The sequence below is a fragment of the Saccopteryx leptura genome, chromosome 4 (genome assembly GCF_036850995.1).
Source record: "Saccopteryx leptura isolate mSacLep1 chromosome 4, mSacLep1_pri_phased_curated, whole genome shotgun sequence".
NCBI lineage: Eukaryota > Metazoa > Chordata > Mammalia > Chiroptera > Emballonuridae > Saccopteryx > Saccopteryx leptura.
In genome coordinates this window covers 123,045,764-123,062,667 of record NC_089506.1, presented here as the reverse complement: position 1 = coordinate 123,062,667, position 16,904 = coordinate 123,045,764, and the positions used below count along the sequence as shown (strand labels likewise).

At 47.3% G+C, this 16,904-nt stretch overlaps 1 protein-coding gene across 2 annotated transcripts in view; it reads left to right on the top strand.

The window, feature by feature from the left end:
* Nucleotides 1-16,904, top strand: part of DNAH17 (dynein axonemal heavy chain 17) — a 106,785-nt gene that overhangs the window by 24,737 nt on the left and 65,144 nt on the right. For both annotated transcript variants that reach the window (XM_066381411.1, XM_066381410.1), the window contains exons 18-24: nt 481-651; nt 2,473-2,727; nt 3,790-3,959; nt 4,534-4,756; nt 6,264-6,380; nt 6,474-6,560; nt 12,566-12,718. In XM_066381411.1, coding sequence (XP_066237508.1) covers nt 481-651; nt 2,473-2,727; nt 3,790-3,959; nt 4,534-4,756; nt 6,264-6,380; nt 6,474-6,560; nt 12,566-12,718 — 1,176 coding nt within the window. The remainder of the gene's footprint in view (nt 1-480; nt 652-2,472; nt 2,728-3,789; nt 3,960-4,533; nt 4,757-6,263; nt 6,381-6,473; nt 6,561-12,565; nt 12,719-16,904) is intronic.

Genomic DNA, 16,904 nt, shown 5'->3' with positions numbered 1-16,904 from the left:
TGGCTGTGACCCCACAGTGCACTGCGGCCATGTCCCCCAGTCCTTAGACGTGAGACAGCTACCACTCTACACGCTTCATAGGTTCTTGGTTCACATAGACCTCACAATAACCCAAAGAGGTGGGGGCTATTGTGTCTGTTCTATAAAATGATTTTTCTCCTTTTACAAATCTGGGGTCACTGGGAGGTCAAGACCACCCAGCTAGTAATTGGCAGATACAGGCTTTGAACTGAGGGTGTTGACCTCTGGTGTACATTTCCCATCACTGTTTTGTCTTGCCCAGAGCTGCTCCAGCCTGCTTTTGGCCCTGCAGCCATGCATTTGGTCTAGGGAGACACTTGCTCCAGAGGCCACTGAGAAGCATACGCTCCAAGTGGTCTTGGTCAGCGGGAGTTAGCCCTGTACCCCGCAGTAAACATCTGGGCATGGGGAACGCTTACCCCAAGGGCGAGGCATTGACTCCTGTGACGGCCGTTGCAGGAGAACATCATGCCACTCTTTGAGATCCACATGGAGCTGGACGATGATGGGATATCCTTCCATCCGTCCCTGGAGGTGGGCTTCCTGGCACTGATTGAGAGCCTGGTCAATGACATCTATAACACAGCCAAGCTCATCCCCCGCTTGGCCAAGGGCAGGCTGAGCTACAAGGTCAGTTGGTCTTACCGCTTTCCCTGCTTGGGCACCATCATCTTTCCTAACTCAGCGGTGCCTGGTTATTTACATTTTAAGTGACAGTGGTTTGGAATGGGTCCAGGGCCCCAGAGGTTTCTATGCAATCAGGTTCCCCTGGACTGCAGATGGGATTTCTCTCCCCATTCCTGAAATCCCACCCTTCCTCCCAAACAGGTTACTCCTCTGTGAGCCTAGTTTTCCTTCCCTGATGCTTGCCCATCCCCACCCCCTGGACAGCCAGAGCATTTCTTACCCCTTCCTAGTGTTTCTCTCCCTTCTGTAATGGGAGCACTGCGATTCTCTGCACCCAGCACTCTGACACCTGTGCCTACACTGACTCCTGCGTCCCAATCCTGCCCACAAGTACAGTGCGGTCAGAACAAAGTCTGGGCATAGGAAATTTGACTCCTGCTGAGGGGGGGTGTACCGGAGCATGGTTTGTATGACTATAAAACAAAAATTGGGAAAGACTTGAATGTTCGTCAGACAGGAATCGTTCAGTAGACTGTAGCCTATCCATATGAAGGCATCCATATGAGTCACAGAAATGAGCCAGGGCCAGAAAGATGCTCGTGATGTGTTATCAAGTGTTTATCAACTGGTGGAACAATATTTAGGATGTGACTTCACTCATTTAAAAAAAAAAGCAAAAGTTTGTCTTTCTCTGGCTACACTCCAAACTGTTAACAGTGCTTGCTTCAAGCTTCTCACGAGCCAGCAGTCGTCTTTTTGCTTACAGCAATGTGGGTTCCGTTTTGTCACTTGAAACTCAGACAATCCTGTCCACCATAGGCCTCTCATGCTCCCTGCTCTAGCTATCCTGGTTGTCTTCTTTCAGTTCCTCAATTATCTGCTACTTCCCAGCACAGGGCCTTTGCACGGGCTTTGCTGCTTCTCCTGCCATTTGCCTACTTGTCTATCAGCTCTCAAGGAGCATTCCCCAGCCTCTTCCCAATAGGCAAAGGCCAGAGTTGTGACGCCACATTTCTGTGGTTCTTTGATGACCCCCACTGTCATGAACTAGCCACAACAAGTCTATTCCAGGGTCCTGAGCAGAAAAAGGTATGAAATTGAATTAAAGATAGACAGAGACTTAAAGATATATACCATACAGATGGGGTCGGGAGGATGCCACGGCCGACAGTCACTACTGTTCTCCGGCGGCAGCAACAATGGCTCCCCTAGAAAGACACCGTCTTTATTCATGAAAAATCGTGGTCCATTAGTAATTCAATGACGTTTCCAAGGCAACTCAAAGACAACCCCCACCATACCATTCAATCTAACTTTATACCAGTAAAAAGCTAGCTTCCAGTCTCTTCCAGAGAACGTGGGTGGGCAGAAAGGGCAGTAAAGCACAGCTCTTTGTTAACTAGGCAGGTGAGGTGGGGGTTGGGCCCAGCACCTCTGTCCCCAAGATATCCAAACTGCAAAATACCCTGTTGGCTTATTCAGTCTCCAACACCCCACCCCTGTACTGCACCCTCCATGTGAACTCTGTCTGCAGCCCCAGTGCCCGCACCCCCACCTGGCACACGGCAGGCTCTGAATAACAAACAAATGAATGGATGGATGGATGGATGAATGTTCCAGTCATCCAGTGTTCCCTGGGCAAAAGTCACATTCAGCATACCTCCTTGAGGGGGATTGCACATCAGTGAATGTCCCTACTTCCCACCTTGAGAGGTCAGTGACACGTCCACCAACAGAGAGATACTCTCTAGGGCAGGGAAGTCATATCCAAGTCGTGACCACAAGCGAGATGCTCAACTGTTGCTTCTCCCTTGCCCCCTGCAGTCAGATCTGGAAGACATGGCCGACCTCAACGAGATGCGAGAGGAGATGTCCAACACAGTGCTCAGTGCCCTGAAGGAGGCAGAGGAATACCAGGACTCCTTCGAGAGATACTCCTATCTCTGGCTGGACAACCTCCAGGAATCCATGAAGAACTTCCTCACCTATGGCTGTGCCTTCACCCCGGAGGACTTGGACTTCCGGGCCGAGGAGTTGGTCCCCAAGACACCGCCCAGCCTCACGCAGTTCCAGCAGCAGGTGCGTGGCAGCCCCGCCCTCGGCTCCCTCACCTTCAGACCCCCACCTTGGAGGGTTGTGGGGCTTGATTTAGAACCTGGCTGTACAATGTAGGTTTTATTATTCTGGTCTGGTGAAGCTGGCCAATCAGGAGACAGCTGCCACTGAAAACAAGAGTGTGTGACTCAGAGTTCCTGACAGGTGGGGTGTGCTATGCCCTGAAGGGCCACACAGGGAGCAGCAAGGTGGTCAGGATGCAGAGAGACAGAGAAATGGGGGAGAGCTCCTTGGTGTGGTTTCAGTGGGAAGGAATCGGGGAGACAGGGCAGGAGGGCTTAGGGTTTGCCACTTTGAATCACTGCAGTGGACTCCGGGGGTAAGAGCTACCCTGGTGGGCTGCATCCTGGTCCTGGGTGATTAGGGCAGGGGGACAGTGGCCTGGAGTGTGAGCTCCAGGAGGGGTGCGGGCTCTGGGTGGGTAGGTTTTTATATGAAAGATGGCTCCCTGGGGAGTTGTCACTATCTGTAAGGATTAGCCAGCCCTGGAAGGGGTACACCTCCATGGTCAGTGCTTTCCTCAACCTCCCCTCCCCCATTTGAGTGGGAGTTACCCACCCACAGGGGGATGCTCAGGTGGGCACATTTTACTTCAGGAGGTGGGGCCTGCTGCTGGCATTTGAGAGCCTCAGACATGGAGCAGCCTGAGGAGGGCTGTGTGAACACTTCACCTCTCTCAGCTTTGATTTTTTAAAGTTCATTTTAGAGAGGAGAGAGAGGTGGGGGGGAGCAGGAAGCATCAACTCCCATTTGTGCCCTGACCAAGCAAGCTCAATGTTTTGAACCGGCAACCTCAATGTTCCAGGTCGACGCTTTATTCACTGCGACTCCGCAGGCCAGGCCACCTCTCACAGCTTTGTCCTGGGTAGCCTTGCCGGCCTTGCCAATGACATCCCTGACAGGCTCTTCTAAGCAGGGATCCATGACCAGGCCACAGGAACCCTGGTGCGGGGAGGAGGCCAGCTCAGGGCGCTCAGGGCCCAGCCTCACGGCAGCCCAGCAAATGACCAGAGACTTGTATTCCAGATCGACTCCTACGAGAAGCTGTATGAGGAAGTGTCCAGGTGTGAGAACACCAAGCTGTTCAGCGGCTGGCTGCAGTGCGACTGCCGTCCCTTCAAGCAGGCCCTGCTCAACACCATCAAGCGCTGGAGCTTCATGTTTAAGCGCCACCTGAGCAACCATGTCGTCAGCAGGTGGGTGCCCCCTTGCTGCTGTCCAGACGACACCCCAAGGGAGCTCAAGGGACATGGAGGGGACATTACATGACCATCCACGGAAGTGCTGGTGTCTGTTGGGTAACTCCTCCAGGACAGATGTGGGGATGAAGGTCCAGCATTGGGACCAGTGGCCCCACTGAGGGTGGCCCCCAATCACAGGGTCACCTGGCTGCTGTGGGATGCTCTGCTTCTTCCCCTGATGCCTGTGTACTGAGCACTCAGTGTGTGGGCGCCAGGTGCCAAGGAAACCCTTAGGAACCCACAGCCTGGTGGGGAGGCCAGACATGTGACAAGTGCACCAGTGACTGTGCAGTTACAGGTGACAGTCAGGGTCATGAAAGAGTGTCATCAAGCTGAGTGCCAACTGAGAGGCCAACAAAGGCTTCTCTGAGATGTGGCCTGATGCTGGGATTTGCCGATCAGTTTGAGGGGAGCTGGCAAGGCGTGGGGTGCCGTTCAGGTGGGGAAGCAGCAGATGCCCTGAGATAGACACGCACCCTCTCTCCTCTGTGGAGGTGGCGCCTGTCACAGGCAGCTCTCTGTCCCTTAGCCTCGATGACCTGGAAGCCTTCATGAAAGTTTCCAGGACGGGCCTCACGAAGCCCCTCAAGGAAGGGGATTATGACGGTCTCGTGGAGATGATGGGGCACCTGATGAAGGTCAAGGAGAGACAGGTGGTGACCGACACCATGTTCGAGCCCCTGAAGCAAACCATCGAGCTGCTTAAGACGTACGGGGAGGAGATGCCAGAGGAGACACATGTGAAGCTGCAGGTGGACGCAACCAGCCGCCTCGTGTGTCAGTGGGGGAGAGGCCAGGGACCTGGGCCACGGCCAAGAAGGGCTGTTGTCACTGGGGACAGGCCTCACATTCCAGGCCTGTGGGCTAGACCTCCTCTACCTGGGATCTCCTGGAGGAGGAGGTGGAGAAGAAGGCTCCCTGGGCAGGAGGAACAGTGAGACAGCCTCGAGGCTGGGCCAGGCTTCCTCCGTTTGATTGCTGTTCCCTTGGGCTAAAAATGCCTTCACATCCCACTCCTCCTCCTGAGTGCTGGGTCAGCCCTGGGTGTGAGGGACAGTGGACAGAGAACGCTGCAGCACAGGCCCCATGGAGATTATGGAGACTGTGGAGATTGGGGCTCAGCAGAAGGGCTGAGAGAGGGGCCCGCCCTCACTCTGGGGGCAGCAGGTCAGCTGTTCTGGGAATGCCCAGGCCAGCTCCAGTCTCCATGTGGGACACATAGGCTCCCCTAGAACTTCTCAGCTGTTTCAGTCTCAAAGCAGCTGGGCTGGGGGTGGGAGGGTGGAGGAAATGGGTCCTGAAGCCCCAGTACCGACTCAGTGCTCTCCCAGATCCTCTGCCTCCTTCCCTCTTTCCCCCTCTGTGGCTGACTCTGTCCAGTCACACAAGCCTGCTCCCTGCTAGACACCAACTGCAACTAGTGCCCAAGACCCCACAGCTGAGATGGGGACATGGGGACCAGACTGTGGGGCAAAGGGGGACGGTGACCTGTGCTGAGGACTAGAAGGGTGTGTGGCCTGTCTCCAGGGGCTCCGGGGCCATGGACAAAGTAGCGGTGGGGACAGCTGTGTGATACGATGGTGTTAGAGGTGCACCACTGCCAATGAAAACCATTAGTTAATCACAGAAGGAAGTGAAGCCACATCCATTTGTGGGCAAAGAGTTCATGGGCTTGGGATTTTTTTTCTTTAAATATTTTGTGGTTGCATGTACAGCATGTGCCCAGGTATGAAGAACCTGGAAAATACAAACATTCATTTGAGTGTGAAGACATTCCTGAAATGGCAAACATAGGGAAATGGAGAGCAAGGTAGTGGCCGCTGGGGACAGGGTGCCAGGGGTACAGATAGAGAGGTGACATAAGGATTCCTTCCCAGTGACAGTTGTGTGGGGACCACGGCAGTAGCTGCAGAAGTCTATACATAGAATAAAAGTGCCTAGGGCTACAGGCACACACAGCACACACTCACATGTATACATTCACACGCACACACAGACATGCACACGTGTGCACACATGCAGGCACTGCTTGGACACGCGCACACACACACGTGCACACATGGATTCGGGTTGTCTGGGTAACAGATGTGCAGTGCCTGGGTGGCACTGACCCACAGCCGTGCAGATGCTGCCCTGGAGGCCAGGAGGCGGCCAGGACTCTGTGCTGTCTGTGCAGCCCCCGTGCGCCTGTAATTATCTCAAGATAGAAAGTTTGACAAAAAACAGAGAAAGGAGACATCCTAGCCTTTGCTGTCGTAGGAACTGCGGGAGCAGTGGACAAACACCAAGAAGCTGGCCATTCAGGTCAAACAGAACGTGGCTCCCCTGCAGGCCAACGAGGTCAACATCCTGAGGAGGAAGTGCCAGCAGTTCGAGGTCCCACGGCACCTGGGGGTGGGGTAGGGCCATGAGAGAGGGGCTGCCATATGGGGGGACCAGCAGTGACACCTCGGCGTGGCTGTTCTACAGCTCAAGCAGCATGTCTTCAGGGAGAAGTTCAGGCAAGAAGCCCCGTTCACCTTCAGCAGCCCCGAGCCCTACAAGTCCCTGGATAAGGTACTTTGGCTCAAGGTGGAGCTGGGGAGTGACTCTGGGAACCTCCTTACCTTCTGTCCTTTCTCAAGCAGTCATTCTTGGAGTCCAGATACAGGGCCCCAAGGGAACTGGCCTCTGCTCCACCCATCTAAATATCCTGTAAACCCATCCTGTCCCTCGCCCTGCTGCACCTCCTAGGTCCTCCACCCTGGTCACACTCAGCAGTTTCCTGTTCCTGGGCTTAGCACTCACTCAGCATCCCTGATACCTTCCTGTCCCTGGCCCATTGTATGTAGCCAGTGGCCAAGCCTCACCCTTGTCCCCTCTGTCCCCACTGTTAAGTTTGTGGTTGGGGTCCACCATGCACGTTCCATGGCCCTGGGCCTGGCACCCACTCAGGCTTGGATCTCATGGACTCCTCAGGGCCAACAGGGAGCTCCCAGAGCATTCTGGGCACTGCCCATGCCTCTGCTCCCAGCACCACACTCAGCCTGCACCTCTGCCTCACCCCACAGTACTACAGGCATTAGCACAAGGGAACCCCAAGATGTTCTTCAGGATCACCCTACGCTTTCCCTTCCCAAGTCTCTGCTGTTCTGCTTGCTCAGCTTCGAACCCTACCATTCTGAAGTTCAAGGTCCTACCCTTTGTTTGTGGCCGTTTCCTAACCTCCGGTTCCCCAAGCCACAGTGCAGACAGGCCCATTCTCTCCTTGGATCCCCAGAGTCCTTATTGACAGGCCCCAGGCTGGACCTGACGGGCTCCCAGGTGGCCTTCGTCCCGAGGTGCGTGCACACACTCCGGTGCCTGCCTTTATAACTGTGCGAACACATGAACAATCTCTACACCAACTCATTCATAGTGCTCCCCGCTTAGTCCTGGGGTTTGAGATGACTCTTTTTCCCACCTCTTCTTTGCTTATCTAGACTTTTCTAATTTCTAAAGCAACCTATATAATTTTTTTTCTTTTTTTAAAATTAATTTTAATGGAGTGACATTGATAAATCAGGGTACATATGTTCAGAGAAAACATCTCCAGGTTATTTTGACATTTGATTATGCTACATTCCATTTGCCCAAAGTCCAATTGTCTTCTGTCACCTTCTATCTGGTTTTCTTGTAACCTTGTCTTCTGTCACCTTCTATCTGGTTTTCTTGTAACCCTCCCCTCCCCCTCCCTCTCCTCTCCCCCCACCCTGTAACCCCCACACTCTTGTCCATGTCTCTGAGTCTCATTTTTATGTCCCACCTATGTATGGAGTCATATAGTTCTTAGTTTTTTCTGATTTACTTATTTCACTCCGTATAATGTTATCAAGGTCCATCCATGTTGTTGTAAATGATCCGATGTCATCATTTCTTAAGGCTGAGTAGTATTCCATAGTATATATGTACCAAAGCTTTTTAATCCACTCGTCCACTGACAGACACTTGGGCTGTTTCCAGATCTTCGCTATTGTGAACAATGCTGCCATAAACATGGGGGTGCATTTCTTCTTTTCATACAGTGCTATGGCGTTCTTGGGGTATATTCCTAAAAGTGGGATAGCTGGGTCAAAAGGCAGTTCAATTTTTAATTTTTTGAGGAGTCTCCATACTGTTTTCCACAGTGGCTGTACCAGTCTGCATTCCCACCAGCAGTGCAGGAGGGTTCCCTTTTCTCCACATCCTCGCCAGCACTTATTCTGTGCTGTTTTGTTGATGAGCGCCATTCTGACTGGTGTGAGATGATATCTCATTGTCGTTTTAATTTGCATTTCTCTAATGATAGTGATGTTGAGCATTTTTTCATATGTCTATTGGCCATCTGTATATCCTCTTTGGAGAAGTGTCTACTCATTTCTTTCGCCCATTTTTTTATTGGATTGTGTTCCTGATATTGAGTTTTACAAGTTCTTTATAAATTTTGGTTATTAACCCCTTATCAGACGTATTGTCAAATATATTCTCCCATTGTGTAGTTTGTCTTTTTATTCTGTTCTTATTGTCTTTAGCTGTGCAGAAGCTTTTTAGTTTGCTATAGTCCCATTTGTTTATCCTGTCTTTTATTTCACTTGCCTGTGGAGATAAATCGGCAAATATATTGCTGCAAGAGATGTCAGAAAGCTTACTGCCTATGTTTTCTTCTAAGATGCTTATGGTTTTACGGCTTACATTTAAGTCTTTTATCCATTTTGAGTTGATTTTTGTGAATGGTGTAAGTTAGTGGTCTACTTTCATTTTTTTGCAGGTAGCTGTCCAGTTTTCCCAACACCATTTGTTGAAGAGGCTGTCTTTACTCCAATGTATGCTCATACCTTCTTTGTCAAATATCAGTTGTCCATAGAGCTATGGGTTTATTTCTGGGTTCTCCGTTCTGTTCCATTGATCTATATGCCTGTTCTTATGCCACTACCAGGCTGTTTTGAGTACAATGGCCTTGTAGTATAACTTGATTATCAGAAAGTGTGATACCTCCCACTTTATTCTTCCTTTTCAAGATTGCTGAGGCTATTCGTGTTCTCTTTTGGTTCCATATAAATTTTTGGAATATGTGTTCTATATCTTTGAAGTAACTCATTGGTATTTTAATCGGTATTGCATTGAATTTATAAATTGCTTTAGGTAATATAGACATTTTAATGATGTTTATTCTTCCTAACCGTGAGCACGGTATATGCTTCCACATGTTTGTATCTTCCCTGATTTCTTTTATTAATGTTTTATAATTTTCCAAGTACAAGTCTTTAATCTCCCTGGTTAAATTTATTCCTAGGTACTTTATTTTTTTGGTTGCATGGTGAAGGGGATTGCTTCCTTAATTTCTCTTTCTGACAGTTCATTGTTAGTGTATAAAAATGCCTCTGATTTCTGAGTATTAATTTTATATCCTGCCACCTTGCTGAATTGGTTTATCAGGTCCAGTAGTTTTTTGACTGAGACTTTTAGGGTTTTCTATATACAATATCATATCATTTGCAAATAATGATAGTTTTACTTCTTCTTTTCCAATTTGGATGCCTTTTATTTCTTTTTCTTGTCTAATTGCTGTGGCTAGGGCTTCCAGAATTATGTTGAATAAGAGTGGTGAAAGGGGGCACCCCTGCCTTGTTCCTGATCTTAAGGGGATTGCTTTTGACTTTTGCCCATTGAGTATGATATTAGCTGTGGGTTTGTCATAGATGGCCTTTATCATGTTGAGGTATGTGCCCTGTATTCCAACTTTGCTGAGAGTTTTGATCATGAATGGGTGCTGGATTTTATCAAATGCTTTTTCTGCATCTATTGAAATTATCATGTGGTTTTTCTCCTTCCTTTTGTTTATGTGATGAATCACATTGATTGATTTGCGAATATTGCACCAGCCTTGCCTCCCAAGAATAAATACCACTTGCTCATGGTGTATGATTTTTTTCATATATTGCTGGATTGGTTTGCTAATATTTTGTTGAGGATTTTAACATCTAAATTCATCAGAGATATTGGCCTATAATTTTCTTTCTTTGTGTTGTCTTTGCCTGGTTTTGGAATCAGAATTATACTTCACCCTTTTATCTTCAGTCTATGTACATCTTTTGTTTTAAGGTGTGTCTCTTGTAGACAGCATATGTATGGGTCCTGTTTTCTTTTTTTTTTTTTTTTTGTATTTTTCTGAAGCTGGAAACAGGGAGAGACAGTCAGACAGACTCCCGCATGCGCCCGACTGGGATCCACCCGGCACGCCCACCAGGGGGCGACGCTCTGCCCACCAGGGGGCGATGCTCTGCCCCTCCGGGGCGTCGCTCTGCCGCGACCAGAGCCACTCTAGCGCCTGGGGCAGAGGCCAAGGAGCCATCCCCAGCGCCCGGGCCATCTTTGCTCCAATGGAGCCTTGGCTGCGGGAGGGGAAGAGAGAGACAGAGAGGAAGGAGGGGGGTGGGGGTGGAGAAGCAAATGGGCGCTTCTCCTATGTGCCCTGGCCGGGAATCGAACCCGGGTCCCCCGCACGCCAGGCCGATGCTCTACCGCTGAGCCAACCGGCCAGGGCTGGGTCCTGTTTTCTTATCCATGCAGCTACCCTATGTCTTTTGATCCGGTCATTTAATCCATTTACATTTAAGGTTATTATTGATATGTAGTTGTTTATTGCCATTTTATTCTTTAAAACTGTATTCCTCTTTTACTATATTCTTTTTCTCTTTTGATCTGTTTACAATGGGCCCCTTAGCATTTCTTGAAGCCTTGGTTTGGTTGTAGTGAATTCCTTGAGTTTTTTTTTTTTTTGTCTGGAAAGCTTTTTATTTCTCCTTCAATTTTAAATGATAGCCTTGCTAGATAAAGTAGTCTTGGTTGTAGGCTCTTGTTCTGCATTACTTTGAATATTTCTTGCCATTCCCTTCTGGCCTCAAGTGTTTCTGCTGAGAAGTCGGAAGTCATCCTTATGGGGACTCCTTTGCAGGTGATAGTCTTTTTTTCTCTAGCAGCTTTTAATATTTTCTCTTTATCACTTAGCTTTGGTATTTTAATTATGATGTGTCTTGGTGTAGATTTCTTTGGGTTTCTCTTTAATGGAGTTCTCTGTGCTTCTTGAACTTGTGAGATGTTTTCCTGCCTTAACTGAGGGAAGTTTTCAGCTATGATATGTTTGAACAAAGTTTCTATCCTTTGTTCTTTCTCTTCTTCTTCAGGAACCCCTATGATGCAGATGTTATTTCTCTTCATGTTGTCACAGAGCTCTCTTAGAGTTTCCTCAGACTTTTTTTGAGTCTCTTTTCTTTTTTGTGCTCTGGTTCCGTGCCTTTATTTATCTTGTCCTCTAACTCGCTGATTTGATTCTCAGCTTCATCCATCCTGCTTTTAATTCCTTCCATTGTGTTCTTCATTTCTGATATTCTATTTGTCATTTCTGACTGATTCTTTTTTATTATTTCAATGTCCTTTTTTATATTTGCTATCTCTTTATTTAGGTGTTCGTAATGACCATCTATTGTTGTTCTAATATCTTTGAGCATCCTAACAATTGTTATTTTAAACTCTGCATCCAGTAATTTGGTTATATCTGACTCATTCAGGTCCTTTTCTGGGGATTTCTCTTGATTCATTTGTGTTGTATTTCTCTGCCTTCTCATTTTGTCTGTGTAAAAGAAGGTTTTGGCCACTGGAGTCCACTGGGTGTGGCCTCTGTGTTTCCTAGGTGTGGTCTGTCTGCAGGCCCACCACCCCCTCTGCTGTTGCTGCCTAGGGTGTTTGGGTATGGGCGTTGCCGGTGCCTGCCCACTGGGGATGTTGCTGTGGTTTCTGCCTTTCTTTCACAGGAGTGGCTTTGATCATGTGCTCGGGTATACAAGCCTCAATGGCCTTGGCCTTTGCCCCGCCCTCATGGGAGGCGTTATGCTCAGCCTTGAGGGCAGGGGTGAGCACTTTTGCTCAGCTGCGGGTCTCCCCCTGATTCTGAGCTTTCATCCCACCCTTGCAGGAGGAGCCCGCTCGTGGGACGGCTGCAAGCCTTGGCTCCACAGCCTGGGCAGGACTCTATATAATTTTTAATAAGACTAAAAAGATAGCCTGACCTGTGGTGGCACAGTGGATAAAGCGTCAACCTGGAATGCTGAGGTTGCCAGTTCAAAACCCTGGGCCTGCCCGGTCAAGGCATATATGGAAGTTGATGCTTCCTGCTCCTCCCCCCCCTTTCTTTCTCTCTCTCTCTCTTCTCTAAAATGAATAAATAAAAATTTTAAAAAAAAGATTAAAAAGATACACATAGCATGAAAATGGGGAAGATTTCTGGGAAATCACGAAATCTCAGAAGGAAATTTGGCATTCATACAACATCTATGAAAAGTCAGCCCTCAGGCCTGAACTCACAAAGATAAGCCCCCTTCCCATCAGATCAGAAGCAAGGGGTGTTTGAAAGCAAGAAGGGAAGAAGGTTGTGCCCTGGCTGGAGAATATAGGTCAGAAGGATTGGAGTGGAGCATGCTTGCAGCTCAGAAGATACAGCAGAGAAAGGGGCAGGGCACCACTGTGCACGGGCAGCTCTATTTACCTCCTTCCTTACCTACCCCCAGCAACAAAAGAGCATCGTGGCCATGGAGGGCATCATGGAGGGACTGTGTAAGTCCGGGAGCCTGTTTGAAGTCTCTGTGCCAGATTACAAGCAGCTCAAGGCCTGTCGCAAAGAGGTGTACCTGCTGAAGGAGCTCTGGGACATGATTGTCATGGTGAGCAGGGCAGCAAGTCCCAGGATGTGGGTGGGGGGGTTCCCAGCTGGGGGACCTTGGCACCAAGAGGGGATGCTCCTGGTATTCTTTGGCTGTGAAACTGCGACAAGAGGCTTCCTGGTCTGTGATGGAGATACCCAGAGTACTCCAAGACAGGCCACTTGACTACTCAAGCATCTGGTTACCTTTTTTCTGTGCATGGATGCTGCCTCACGCATCACTCTCTCCCTCTCTCTCCTCTCCCTCCTTCTCTTCCTTTTCCTCCCTCATCCTCATTCACATCTCATTCTCTTTAAAAATTTTTAAAAGTAAGGAATACCACCCAATCTGTTGGAAAGGGAGCAGCGTTTCACACTGACTGGTGATGGGGAATATCTCTTCATGGGCTTATTTAACATTTGTGCATCCTCTTCTGTAAACTGTACACACTTTTGGTCCTTTTCGCAATTGGTCTTTTTTCTTTTATTTTCTTTCTTTCTTTTCTTTTTAATTCAGTGAGAGGAGGGGAGGAAGAGACAGATTCCTGCATGCGCCTCAAACCAAGATCCACCCGGCAAGCCCACTAGGGGGCAATGCTCTGCCCATCTGGGACATTGCTCTGTTGCTCCAACCGAGCTTTTCTTAGCACCTGAGAAGGAGGCCATGGAGCCATCCTCAGCACCCGGGCCAACTCGCTCCAATTGCTCCATTTGGGCCATGGCTGTGGGGCAGGGAGGGAGAGAAGTGAGAGGGGGAGGTGTGAAGAAGCAAATGGGCGCTTCTCCTGTGTGCTGTGTGCCCTGACCAGGAATCAAACCTGGGACATCCACACACTGGGCCGACGCTCTACCACTGAGCCAACCAGCCAGGGCTGGATTTTTTTTTCACTCTTGAGTTTTGAGATTTCTTTACATGGTCTCGATGCTAGTCCTTTGTCAGATCTGTGATTTGCAAATAGCTTCTTCCAGACTGTAGCTTGGCTGTTCCCCTTGACAGGAACTTCTGAAGAGCAAACATTTTTAGCTTTGATGATGTCCAGTTGATCAGTTTTTATTTTCATGGGTCATGCCTTTTGTGTCCAGTCAAAGGGCCTGTTGCCTAGATCCTGAAGATCTCTCCTATGTTTCTTTTCTAAAAAGTTTTACTGTCATGTTTTAATGTAAATCTGTGATCCATCTTTCAGTTAATCTCTGCATAAGGAGTGAGATGTAGATTGAGGTTCATTTTTTTGCCTACAGATGTCGGATCCAGCACCACTTGTTGAGAAGGCTACTCGTCCTTCGTCGAGTTGCTTTCACATCCTTGTCAAAAGTCAGTTGGGCCTGTTTGTGTAGGGCTCTTTGTGAGCACTCTCTTCTATCCCATTGAGCTGTATTGTCTCTCCGCAACACTGCACAATCTTGTTACTGCAGCTAACTGCAAAGCCTTCATGTCAGGGGAGTGAGTGGTTCTGCTCATTTTACTCTTCTTTTTCAAGATTGCTTTGCTATTTCCAGGACTTGCGCTTTTCCATATAAATTTTAGAATATGCTTGTTATGCCTACAAAAAAAAAAAAGCAACAACAACCCACAAACCTTGTTAAGATTTCTATAGGAATTGCATTAAACCTATAGATTATTCTGGGGAAAATTGACATCTTCACTATGTTGTGTCTTTCAGTCCATGAACATAGTATGTCCCTCCATTTACCTGGCTTTTTTTTGGTTTCTTCTAATTAGTAATTTCAACATACAGATCCTATGTATGTTTTGTGAGATTTAGACCTAAATGTCTAAATTTTTTCTTTCTTGATGTGATGGTGAATAGTAATGTGTTTTCACATTTGCTTTGGTGTGTGCAAATGTGATGGAACTGTATGCGTTGGTTTTTTTGTTTGTTTGTTTTTGTTTTGTATCTTGTAACCTTGATGAAGTCACTTAGTTTTAGGAGTGATTTTTATAGATTCCTTAGGGATTTTTCCTCATAGATAATGCATTCTTCTTCATTTCCAATCTGCACATCTTTTATTTATTTTTCTTGCATATTGCAGTGGCTAGAACTTCAGTACTGTACTATGTTGAATAAGAGTAGTGGGAGAAAATGTCCTTGCCTTGTTTGGAGTCTTTTTTTCTTTTTTTAGGTGAGAGGAGAGGAGATAGTGAGGCAGACTCCGCATGTGCCCTGACCAGGATCCACTTGGCAACCCCATCTTGGGCTGATGCTCAAGTACCAAGCTATTTTTAACACCTGTGACTGATGCATTCGGACCAACTGAGCTATCCTCAGCACCCAGGGTTGATGCTCAAACCAACTGAACCACTGGCTGTGGGAGGGAAAGAAGGAGAGAAGGGGGAAGGGGAAGAAGCAGATGGTCACTTCTCCTGTGTGCCCTGATCAGGAACAAACCCAGGATGTCCATACAACCAGGCCAATGCTCTATCCACTGAGTTACAAGCCAAGGCCTTGTTTGGAGTCTTAGGGAAAGTATTTCACTATTAAGTAAGATGCTAGCTCTAACTTTTCAAGTTGAAGTTCTCTACTGTTTTTTGAGAGTTTTTATCATGAATGGGTGCTGGATTTTGTCAAATGTTTTTTCTGTACCAGGTGAGGTGATTGTAGGATTTTTTTTCCTTTAGTCTGTTAATATGGTAGACTGCACAGATTGATTTTCGACTATTGCATAAACCCTATTTGATTGTGGCTTATAATTCTTTGTGTATATTGCTAGATTTTATTTGCTGATTTTTTGTTGAGAATTTTTATATCTGAGTTTATGAGTGGTTTGGTCTATAGTTTTCTTGAGATATCTTTGGTTTTGGTACCAGGATAATACTAGACTCATGAGATAACTTGACAAATGTTCTCCCTTCTTTTGTTTTCTTGAAGAAATTGTATAAAATTGGTGTTAATTCTTCTTTAAATGTTTGGTAAAATTTCACTGAAAACATGGGTCTGGAGATTTTTCTTTGGGGAGATTTTCAGTTATAAAATTGATTCTTTAGTGAGTATAACCCCATTCCTGTTGCCTGTTCCAATTTTGTGAAAAAGTTTGGTAGTGAATTGGATAATTTGTGTTCTTCAAGGAACTGGCCCACTTCTGCCACAGTTTGGTTCATAAGGCTGCAGCTGTCACAGTGTTCCCTTATTACCCTTTTTAGTGGTGTCTCCTCATATTTGCTGACTCATGGCTTCCCTCTTGTCATCTCTGTCAGCAGTCCTAGAGGTATATAAATTCTAAGCTTCTTTGACTTCTTTTTGTGTGACAGAGACAGAGAGAGCCAGAGAGAGGGACAGATAGGGACAGACAGGAAGAGAGAGAGATGAGAAGCATCAGTTCTTCATTGCGATTCCTTAGTTGTTCATTGATTGCTTTCTCATATGTGCCTTGACCGGGGGGCTACAGCAGACCGAGTGACCCCTGCTCGAGCCAGCAATCTTGGGCTCAAGCTGGTGAGCCTTGCTCAAACCAGATGAGCCCGTGCTCAAGTTGGCGACCTTGGGGTCTCGAACTTGAGTCCTCCACATCTCAGTCCGATGCTCTATCCACTGCGCCACCACTTGGTCAGGCATCTTTGACTTTTCAAAGAACCAGCTTTTTACTCAACACTTTTTTTCTTTATTGTTTTACTACTTCCATTTTCATTGGTGCCTGGTCTTATCTTTATCATTTCCTTCCTTCTATTTGCTTTTTGTTTGTTTGTTTGTTTCTTGATTTGATTTTTTTATTGATTTGAGACATGCCATCTCTTCCAGTGTAAACATGCAGTATTGCCACCTCTGCCTCACTGCTTGAGCCAGGTCCCATTTACTCTGCTGTTTCTTGCAGTTCTATATGTTTTATTTCTCCTGAGGTTTCCTTTGGAGTCCTGGGTTATTTAGAAGTGTGCTTTAATTTCTAGATGTTTGAGGATTTTCCTGTTGCCTCTCTGCTATTGATTTCTAGTTTGAGTCTATACAGCCAGAGAACACCTTTCTGACTTTGACTCTTTTTAATTTTTTAAGGCTTATTTTATGGCTCGGGATGTGATTTATCTTGGTGAGTGTCCTACGGGCTCTTGAGAAAAGAGAGCACGTCTTCGGTTGTTGGATGGACAGTTCTATTATGGCAGTTAGACCCTGTGGGGTGGTGGTACTGTCCAGTCCTTCTGTGTCCTAACTAATTTCCTACCAAAATATATTTTAACTGCTGACTTACACATTGTGTCTTTAACAGTTTGACTGTTTCAT